The 11,287-nt window shown below is 37.8% G+C and overlaps 1 protein-coding gene across 1 annotated transcript; it reads right to left on the bottom strand.

Annotated features, from left to right (window-relative positions):
- Positions 1–5,425: 5,425 nt before the first annotated feature.
- LOC117084020 (hephaestin-like protein 1) lies at positions 5,426–10,426 on the bottom strand. Its single transcript, XM_033212323.1, has 3 exons — positions 9,727–10,426; positions 8,065–8,171; positions 5,426–6,240 (listed from the first exon to the last, which is right to left on the bottom strand). The coding sequence occupies exons 1-3, from the start codon at positions 9,860–9,862 to the stop codon at positions 6,001–6,003; spliced, it is 483 nt and encodes a 160-aa protein (XP_033068214.1). The 5' UTR covers positions 9,863–10,426; the 3' UTR covers positions 5,426–6,000.
- Between the last annotated feature and the right edge of the window lie 861 nt (positions 10,427–11,287).

Genomic DNA, 11,287 nt, shown 5'->3' with positions numbered 1-11,287 from the left:
TCCAAATCTACTATATTCTTTTTTTTTTTTTTTTGAGATGGAGTCTCACTCACTCTGTAGCCTAGCTTAGAGTGCAGTGGTGCAATGTTGGCTCACTGCAACCTCTGCCTCCTGGGTTCAAGTAATTCTCCCTGCCTCAGCCTCCCAAGTAGCTGGGATTACAGGTGCTTGCCACATGCCAGGCTAATTTTTATATTTTTAGTAGAGACAGGGTTTGCCATGTTGGCCAGGCTGGCCTCAAACTCCTGACCTCTGGTGATCTGCCCACCTTGGCCTCCCAAAGTGCTGGGATTACAGGCATGAGCCACTGCACCCAGCCAAATCTACTGTATTCTTACTGATTTTCTACCCACTTGTCCTATTAATTATTGAGAGAGGGCTTTTAAAATCTCTGATAGTTGTGTATTTGTCTATTTCTCTTTGATGTTTTATTAGTTTTTCTTTCATTCATTTTGAAACCTTTTTAAGTACAAAAACATTTAGGATTGTTGTATCTTTTTCACTGACCACATTGTCAGTATGAAATAACCTTTAATTCCTATAAATAATTCTTTGCTCTGAAATCTATTTTGATATTAATGTAGCCACTCTAAATTTCTTTTGACTAGTGTTAGCATGGTATATCGTTCTCCATCTTTATACTTTTAACCACTTTTGTCTTTATACTTATAGTGCATTTCTTATAGGCAGAATATAGTTGGGTCTTAGATTTTCAATGTAATCTGACACTCTGCCTTTTAGTTGGGGTATTTAGACTATTTACATTTAATGTGATTACTGATATGGTTAGGTTGAGTCACTCATCTTTCATATGTTTTCTACTCATTTCATCTATTTTTATTTCCTTTTTCCATTTTCCTTTGAATTAATCAAGTATTTCTATCATACCATTTTATCTCATTTTCTCTCTCTTGTTAAACAGCTACAGTTCTTTTTTTTTTTTTTGAGATGGAGTCTGGCTCTGTCGCCAGGCCAGAGTGCAGAGGCACAATCTCGGTTCACTACAAGCTCTGCCTCCCAATTTCATGCCATTATCCTGCGTCAGCCTCCCAGTAGCTGGGACTACAGGTGCCCGCCACCACGCCTGGCTAATTTTTTGAATTTTTAGTAGAGATGGGGTTTCACCATGTTAGCTAGGATGGTCTCAATCTCCTGACCTCATGATCCGCCTGCCTTGACCTCCCAAAGTGGGAGTGCTGGGATTACAGGCATGAGCCACTAATCCCATTATTAATTACAATTATTAATCCCATAATTGTAAGCCCGGCCTACAATTCTTTTTTTTTAATTGTAAACCTTAAGATAATACATTTTATTTGAAGAAAAGCGCTGAAGATGTGTTATTTGTGTAGGGTGTTAAAATAATGGTAAGCTATGAGAAAGGGAAAAGGGCTTTGAGGTTAAGGAGTTAGTATGAAAAAAAAAAAAAAACAGACCAGTACACATGGGAATGTTGGTGCAGTTTTGTACTGGGGTGGTTAGATTTGCAGTCGCTGAAGCTAAGTATGTAGGCAGAGAATGAATGAGAGATGAATCTGGAATGATAAGTTCAAATTAGTCACTAGAAGACCTCAATCCCTCCTACAACCCCAATTCTGTGGATACTGAGAGAATGGTGGACCAGGGGCCTGCTCTCTCTGAACTTGACTCTGCATTTCCCTATGAAAGCCGACTTTGCTGCGTGTCCCATGATATATATCCGTTTGTCCTCACTTTACAAAAGTATGAACCTTGTCTCTGGTTTACCTCCAGTGCTTTGAAAAATATGTGGCAGAACACATGCTTCAGTAAATATTCTTTTAACCACTGAATATTTCAAGAATTCCACATAATTCTATATAACATTATTAACTATTGTAAATTTTTAAGTGGAGAAAAAGTACCATGTTGCCTTTATTTCATGAAAGCAACCTTAAGAGTTGTCATGAACACATCTATCCATCTACTTGTATTTGTGCTCATATAATACTCATATCCCGCTTACTATGGATGAATGGAATGATCTATCATCTAAAATCATTATTTCTTTTTCGTAACTTCCAATCCAAGGACGTTATTCCAGAAATACTTCCTTGTATTTCCAGCATTACCAATTTTGCCCTCTTTGTGGATGATTTCTATTGGCATGCAAACATGTTACTACTTTTTCTCATCATATAAAATATTTAACACAGCGATCTTAACCTACTTCCTCTATAACCACTTACATTTTCTCTATTCCTCTTTGAGTGAAGCTTCTTGGAATTGTTGCCTGTGCTTACTGCATTCAACTCCTCTACTTTGTTCTTTCAGAAATCCCTTTCAGTCAAGCTTTCTCCTTATCACTTCACTCAAAGGACTCTTGCGAGGTCATCAGGGCTAGCCACTTTACTAAATCAAATGGCTGATTATCAGGTCTCATTTTATGTCAACTTTCAGCAGCATTTGATAAAATTGGCCACCATTTTCTTGAAATAATATTTTCCTTTGGCTTTGTGAACATATTCTCCTTTACTGGTTGCTTTTCAATTTCTTTTTCTGCTTCCTCTTTACTCTTCTTTATTTCAATAGGTTTTTGCGGGCAACAGGTGGTGTTTTTTACATGAGTAAGTTTTTTAGTGGCAATATCTGAGATTTTTGTGCATCCATCACCAGAGCAGTGTACACTGTACTCAACGTGTAGTCTTTTATCCTCGACCCCCTCCCACCCTTTCCCCCAAGTCCAAAGTCCATTGTATCATTCTTATGCCTTTGCATCCTCATAGCTTAGCTCCCACTTATGAGTAAGAACATACAATGTTTGGTTTTCCATTCCCAGGTTACTTCACTTGGAATAACGGTCTCCATTTCCATCCAGGTTGCTGCAAAGGTCATTATTTCATTATTTTTTTATGGCTAAGTAGTATTCCATGGTGTGGAATTTTCTTTATTCACTCATTGATCGATGAGCATTTGGGTTGGTTCCTTATTTTTGCATATGTGAACTGTGCTGCTATAAACATGCATGTGCAAGTATCTTTTTCATGTAATGATTTCTTTTCCTCTGGGTAGATAACCAGAAGTGGGATTGCTGGATCAAATGGTAGATCTACTTTCAGTTCTTTAAGGAATCTCCACAGTTTTCCATAGTGGTTGTATTAGTTTACATTCCTACCAACAGGGTAAAAGTGTTTCCTTTTCACCACATTCACACCAACATCTATTTTAATGTTTTGATTTTTTTATTATGGTCATTCTTGCAGGATTAAGGTCATATTGTGTTGTGGTTTTGATTTCCATTTCCCTGATAATTAGTAAGGTCAAGCATTTTTTCATATGTTTTTTGGCCATTAGTATATCTTCTTTTGAGATATACCTAATGTAAATGATGAGTTAATGGGTCCAGCACATCAACGTGACACATGTATACCTATGTAACAAACATGCATGTTGTGCACATGTACCCTAGAACTTAAAGTATAATAATAAAAAAAAGAGAATTGTCTATTCATGTCCTTAGCCCACTTTTTGATGAGCTTGTTTGCTTTTTCCTGAACAGCTACAATTCTTTGGTTTGTGCTTTTAGTGGTTGCTTTAGGGTTTATAGTGCATGTCTTTAACTGATCACAGTCCACCTTCAAGTGGTATCACTTTAGTATAAGAAACTTACATCAGTATACTTCTTCCCTCCTAGTCTTTAAGCTATCACTGTTATCCATTTTATTTTACATATGTCATAAATTCCATATAACTCTATTATTTTTGTTTAAAGTTATATTTTAAAGAGGCTTAACAATAACAAATCATATATTTGTCCGTGTTGTTACTATTTCCAGTGCTCTTCATTCCTTTGTGCAGATCTAGATTTCAATATGGTATCCTTCTTACCGCCTAAAAGACATCCTTTAATTTTTCTTGTAGAGTAGATCTCCAGGTAAGAAAATCTTAAGTCTTTACAAGTCTAAAAATGTATTTATTTCTTCATATCCATTATTCTCTTTTCGGTAATATCTAGTTGGCTGTGACTCTAATCTATTAAACTTTCCATTTCAATTATGGTATTTTTCAAATCTAGATTTCTATTTGGTACTTTCTCCCAATCTACTTGATTATTTTCATACGCATGCTCTTTAATCCCCTTGTTTCTTTACGTGTAAGACACACTTTATGTGATGTTTGGTGACTCTAATATCTTAAGTCTCTGTAGGTTGTTTCCTCTGTGCATTGTTTCTGCTGGCTCTTACCCATTATACATGTTTGTAATTTTTGACTAAGAACTTACATTCCTTGAAGCTGTCTTCCATTTTGCTTTTGCCAGGCACCTGGAAGGCATTAAAAACCTCATGTTACTTTAAATTTGCAGCTTGAGACTTTTTAGATTATACAGCTTGTGTATGAAGCCACCAGTGAAAGGGCTGGCCATGGTTATATGTTAATGTATACCCACTCTCAGGAGACATGTTTTCCCTCAGGATGGACAATCCTGCTGCTGTTCCAGGGGCTTCAGGGATTGAGTGGCCAGGAGACAGGGGAGGCAGACAGGTTGATTCACAGTTCCCTCCTACAAGCCTATCTTTTTGGTGTCCTACTTTTTGAGGTCTTCTCCTAACCCTCCTAGCTTGGACAGGATCTAAACTTTGTCTGCTATTCTGTTGCCCCATCCTCATCCAAGACTATGAAAAAAGAGTTTCAGTACTTTGGTCACTGATATTTTCATCTGTCTAGTAAACATGTAACAATCTCACTCACCCCTAGCAGTGTCCCACCATTCGAAAGACCCAAAATTCAGATTACTGAGAAATCCTTCTACAAAAAGAGCGAGAACAAAGAAATAGCAGTTTTAAAGCCATATCTCGGTGGCAGTGTTTTGTTTTTTCAGCATAATCTCTTTATAAAGGAAATTACAAGCTCATTGGAGAGGTAGCCAGATTTATACCACTCTACAGAGAATAAACTGAGGCATAAACAAGTTTATATAAATCAAAATTGAGTGACTTAGAAGATATTTTCTTAATACTTCACTTGTTCAGAATAGTTTAAGCCTGGTTGAATCTCCGAAAATAAAAGAGAACTTCACACGGGCTGAGCTCGTGACCAAACAATGACCAAAGCAAACTGAGTTTACATGATGGTGACTTCCACTCCTCCGCTGTCTACTGACTTCTGATTCTGTGCATTGTGGCACAACCAAATGACCTGCATTCATTAAAAATGGAGACCATACTAAAAAATCTTTAGGAGAAGAAAGCAAAACTGGTAGGGGAAAAAGTAGCTGAATGGGAATCAGGCTACTATATTCTAATCTATATTAATAACTAGCTTCGGGAAGGGGAACATCACACACTGGGGCCTATCATGGGGAGGGGGGAGGGGGGAGGGATTGCATTGGGAGTTATACATGATATAAATGATGACTTGATGGGTGCTAACGAGTTGATGGGTGCAGCACACCAACATGGCACAAGTATACATATGTAACAAACCTGCACGTTATGCACATGTACCCTAGAACTTAAAGTATAATAAAAAAATAATAACTAGCTTTGTGACCTTGGGCAAGGCCTATCTTTTTGTGCACTTTGGTCAAAAATAGCTGTTGGTGAGAAACTGGATGTGTCAATTCAAACACATTATTCCCACCAACAAACTACCTTAAATTATACAGAATTAAGTAACACAGATACATTAAAACAGAAATTTGATGATAGTGTTTCATATCCCAGAGACAAACCTGGCCCTTAAATTTAATCAAATGGAAGTTATGGCCTATTCTTACAAAAATATGACCATAAGCCATTATTTGTTTTTAAAGAATTACTTCACAGTCTTAGAGTTTAGAGATCCCATGGGTTCAAAGCCTCCTCAATGACTTCGTTGCCAGCTAATCAGTGGCTAGGCTGGTTCAGTCTGAACGAAAGCATTAGAGGACTTTCTTCAGTCCAGGTGCCCCTGGGAAGGGGGAAAGGCTCAGAGAAGGATACTGGGAGCCTCCTGCATTTTCAGGAATTCCTATGAGCTTATCTCAACATAGGCTTCTTCTTTTTAAACTTTGGATATACCACGCATTCTGTTGCTTTCCTCAAAATCATCAGTGCGCTTAAAATCTCGTGGATCTTTGTTGAGATACTTCTTAATATTGTCATCCAGATACCAGGATTCATTCTCATTAAATACCAAAAACAAGAGAGCAAATTCATAATCAATGTCACTTCTTCTTCCCTTTTCATTCAATACTCCTTCTCGGCATGTAATCAGAGGACCCATCAAACCACTATATGTATCCTGGAAGAAAAATAAACCGAATTAAAAGAGCCATTAAGTAATTTAATAATATTTCACTCCACCTGCCACCATTCTAGTATAGGGTCATAATACCTCACCCTGGACTAGAAATTGATTCCTCTCTCGGCTGTGATTCACCCCACCTCCAGACCATCCTGTTGAACACCATCACAATAATCTTTATACTCCCGTATCTAGAAGTCTTCAGTGATTTTCCATGGCCTGCAGAATTAAATATAAATCCTTGCAGGTCCGCGAGCCCTCCATGTGCTCCCCTAATGAACTTTTCTGGCTTAGGCTACCCCTTGATTTACTACTGGACCCCTTATGATAGCCAAATGGGACTCTCAACATGTCCCAAACACTCCCTCTACTTCCCTATTTTCAGCTGTGCTCATAATGCTCTTTCTTCCTAGACTCTCCTTCCAAAACCTTCTATAGTACTTTAGTTAGTCTGCCACTCCTACAGAATTCACCAGATTCGGAGCTCTATTACAGTTACAAGTGTGGACATGTATTATTTTCCCCACAAAGTTATAAGTTTCTTCAAGACAGGAGTATCGGCTGGGCGCAGTGGCTCAAGCCTGTAATCCCAGCACTTTGGGAGGCCGAGACGGGTAGATCACGAGGTCAGGAGATCGAGACCATCCTGGCTAACATGGTGAAACTCCGCCTCTACTAAAAAATACAAAAAAACTAGCCGGGTGAGGTGGCGGGCGCCTGTAGTCCCAACTACTGGGGAGGCTGAGGCAGGAGAATGGCGTAAACCCGGGAGGCGGAGCTTGCAGTGAGCTGAGATCCGGCCACTGCACTCCAGCCTGGGCGACAGAGGGAGACTCTGCCTCAAAAAAAAAAAAAAGGTAGGAGTATCTGCATCTCTCATAGTATTTGGTGGGGTCATTTGCACATCACAAGTGCTCAATAAATATTTGTTGTGATGCATAAAATAATAAATAAATATGGATTTTCCCATAATTCTCATATGTAAGTTTATTTATTCAAGTGCCTTGTATATCTGTCTCTGAACTCTAAAACTGTCCAGTACAACTCAAGGACATTAATACAAGCCATCTAATACCTAAGAGGGAGGTTAAGATAATCCCTCCTTTTTTTCTTTAATAGGCAAAGCTTACATTTTACATCAGATAATGGCTTTAGATTGGACTTTGGTTTATGGCATGTAATTAAAGACTGTGGTTGTTTTACACACACATATCTGGTTCAAGTTCAATATTGAATCTTTGCCTTTTATTTCAAAGTTAGATCATTAACCATTCAAATAGTTCTGTAGTTTCAGTTACTATGTTTAAAGTGAACTTTCTTTTCCCGAGCCCTAGTAGCCCTGGTAACGCATTTAAAATGAACAGATTTCACACATCCAAAACCATACATAAATTGTATTCTAAGTTATATTTATTTTATTGTTATATATTTACATATCCTCTTTTGCTTCAAACTTTTTATCTTTTGAAGTTCTAAATTTGGTAACTGAAACATCAGGATTTTGTTTTTATCCCCCATACTTTAAGTCAAGGGTCAGCACTTTTTTTTTTGTTTGGAAAAAGAATATCACCAGATAGTAAATATTTTTGACTTTGTGGGCCATACAGTCTGTTGCAGCTACTCAAGTCAACCACTGACAATGTAAACGTAAATCCAGCATGGCTAGATTTGGTAAATGGGCCATAGTGTGAGACCCTTGCTCTTAATTATTACACGCTTTCACATATACCAACCCAAGCTGTGATGAACTTTCATCCAGATGATTTTAATCAACTTTCATCCAGATTATTTTAAACCTTTTGGTTGCTCTCTCCACCTTACCTTCACAAAGTTTACTGTTGAATAGTAAACCCATGGAATACAATTGGGATCAGAAGGCCCTGGACCGGATCTTTTAGGGATATTCCATCTATAAGTTTTTACTTCTCCTGTAATAAATGAAATGGAAAAAATTTATTAGAATTACCTGTGTTTCAGATGATTTACCTGAAGAAATACAAGCAGGTCTTTATATATATCATTAATGTTTATTGCTGGAGAGAATTACTCATTCATTACAAATGTTCTTATTAAACTCCCATCTCGATTTCTACTATTTCAAAATGAAATGGCAGATTTGTCATGTCAGGCTCCAGCCTTCCCTCTAGTTTCCCTTTTTTATTGTCAACTGGTGTGTATTCAGGAAATAAGAACATTTTATACCTTACTGTTTTTCCTCCTTAAATGTTGTATCTTCTTCGCAAGAACCATCCTTGAGCACAGCTTAGTCATCAAGGACCTCTGCCTTGACCTCTTATGTGAGTCACCAGGGATATTTGTAAGCTCTTGCTGCTCAGGCCTCACCCCAGACCAGTGAAATCGGAGCGTCTGGGATCTAGGACTCTGGTGCTAGTGTTTTTTAAAAGCTTCTCAAGTGGGCAGATGAGATTTGGTGAGAACCAGAATCAGAGAGACGTAGTTCCAAATCTCAACCCTATGACTTCCTTTTTCCTGCATTTGACAAGCTACTTAACTTCACTAACCTTTAGTATCCTCATCTATAAAGTGGGTTGGTCATCATAGTTTTCTAATTGTTGTGAGGATTAAATGAAATAATGTAATTAAATACACAGGATAATGCTTCATTTTGAAGGCAGTTAATGTGCCAATTTTTATGTTTACTACAGTAGTCCCCCTTTATCCAGGAGGGATACATTCCAAGACCCCCAGGGGATGCTTGAAACCACAGACAGTGCCATACCTATATATACTATGTGTTTTCCTATACATGCATACCTATAATTAATTTATAAATTAGGCACAGTAAGAGACTGACAATAATAAAATATGGCAATTATAACAGTACACTATAATAAAAGCTATGTGAATGTAATCTCTCTCAAAATATCTTTTTATAGTCTCTAATTGAAGTTATCTCAAAATTTCTTAATATTTTCAGACCAAGTTTGATTCAGGTAACTGAAACCAAGGAAAGCAAAACCGTGATAAGAGGGAGCTACTATAAGAACAACTATGGAGACAGTAAAAAGATCAGTGGTTGTCAGGGGTTAAGGAAGAGGAAAAAACAAACACCAGAGAACAGAGAATGTTTAGGGCAGTGAAACTATTCTTTATAGGACTACAATAGTAGATACATGTGGTTGTGCGTTTGTCAAAACCCTTAGAGTGTATACACCAAGATTGAACCCTAATGTAAATTATGGGCTTTAGGGGATGTGTCAATGTAGGTTCATCAGTTACAACAATTGTACCACTCTGGTGGGGGATGTTGATAATGGGGTCCCTAATGGAGGTTCCTAATGGAGCCCTAGAAATTCCTAAATATTTGGTCCTTGGATGAATGATGATCTCATACCAGAGTGACTAGATGATGGCTGAAACACATTGACATTAAGATGAGCTCTTTAAGACCCCTCTGAGGTCAGAAAAGAGTTGACTCCAGTGTTCTTCTTCAAGATGGAGCAGATCTCTGACGCAACTTACCTGGTTTTGTCATGGGCACTTGGAATTGCTTTCCACTATCCATCTCCTCCACACCCTGGGCTGAGATGGAGTAGGGCCTACTGGCTTTGTTCTTAAATATGATCAGGATGGTGTCGCCCACCTCGGCATGAATCATCGGGCCTAAAGGCAAAACACAGGACTGTGTGCATTATTATTGCTCTTTCAACATTAGTGTAATTTAAATATAGGCAGTAGTGAGCCAAATAAAATAGTTTAGCTTTAGTTGTTTTTCTGAGAAAGGCATATATAAATCTACTTTGTTTTAGAGAGCAACATTGTGTGGTATTAAATATCATGTAGTCTTTAGCAACGGGTTTAAATTCTGTCTCCTTCATTTATTAGAGGGGCCTTGGGTAAGTGATGTAATCTGTTTGAGTTTCAGTTTCCTCATCTGTAACATCGGTTTAGTAATGACTTTCGTGTGGGATTATAGTAAGAATTGAATAAGATAATGTATGTAAAAGTGTTTACTTCAGTGCACTGATACACCATAAGTACTCAGTAAATGCTTAACTTTTTATTACTGAGAAATCATCTCCAGGAAAAGCCATATCCACATGATATGGTGACTTTCAGTTGTAATCCCCCTGTGTATAACCTTTGATAAGTCTGAAATTATTCATTATCTGGTAAATGGATGACAATAATAATGAAGATCCAATGAAATGTATATAAAAGGAATTTGAAAGATTAGAGTGAAATATCATTTATGTATTAATTTATGATTAATACAGTGACTTCATGAATGCACGTCTAACTGTGTTTCTCAATATTTGTTTACCCAAGGAGACAAGCATTCAGGACATTGCTTCAGCACTCTGCTTGGGGTGGCATTCTAAACAGTGAAAGCACCAACATAAAGCACACAAATGCAAAAAACATGGCACTAAATAATCTGAAAACAAGGATATTTGTTCACAGTATGAGAGCCAAAACAAGAAGGCAGAGAGACTCCTTGTTTGACCTCAGCTGAAAATGTGTGCATCAAGCAACATAAAATGTTGCCACCCTACATGTACCTGCAAATGACCACAAAAATGTCACAGGAATTGATTTTGGGGTTAATAATAAATTTTAGCAAGTAGGCAAATTTGCAAAAGCAGAATCTACAAATAGCGAGGATAGACTGTACGTGTACCGTACATGTATAGTACATTTCATTTATTGCCAAGGCAGATCATCACAAAAGACACATTTTTAAAACCCATTAATTTTATCTCTAAAATACAGTGAGACCCACCCCTTCCATCTCCTTCCACTGAGGGAGCTTGCATTCTCATCTCAGCCACTTGTATCACTTACCTTTCTTGAGTGGAATTATTCCTAACCATTCTCCCTGTCACCTGTACTCCTCCTTGCCCTCTATTCTCCACACTGCAGTCAGAGGGATCCTAAGCTATACATTTAATAACGTTGATTTTAAGCATTTTTATGATTTCCCACTGCCAAACTCCTCAATTTGGCTCTCAAGCCTCACTATCTGCCTTTGCCACCTCCTGAGCCTCATTTCCCATCACTGGCCCCCTACGCTCTGTGCTCT

Source organism: Trachypithecus francoisi, unplaced genomic scaffold (assembly GCF_009764315.1).
Source record: "Trachypithecus francoisi isolate TF-2019V2 unplaced genomic scaffold, Tfra_2.0 Contig00414_ERROPOS117393+, whole genome shotgun sequence".
Classification (NCBI taxonomy): Eukaryota; Metazoa; Chordata; class Mammalia; order Primates; family Cercopithecidae; genus Trachypithecus; species Trachypithecus francoisi.
The sequence above is the reverse complement of the archived record's forward strand: the minus strand, read 5'-3'. Positions and strand labels throughout refer to the sequence as shown.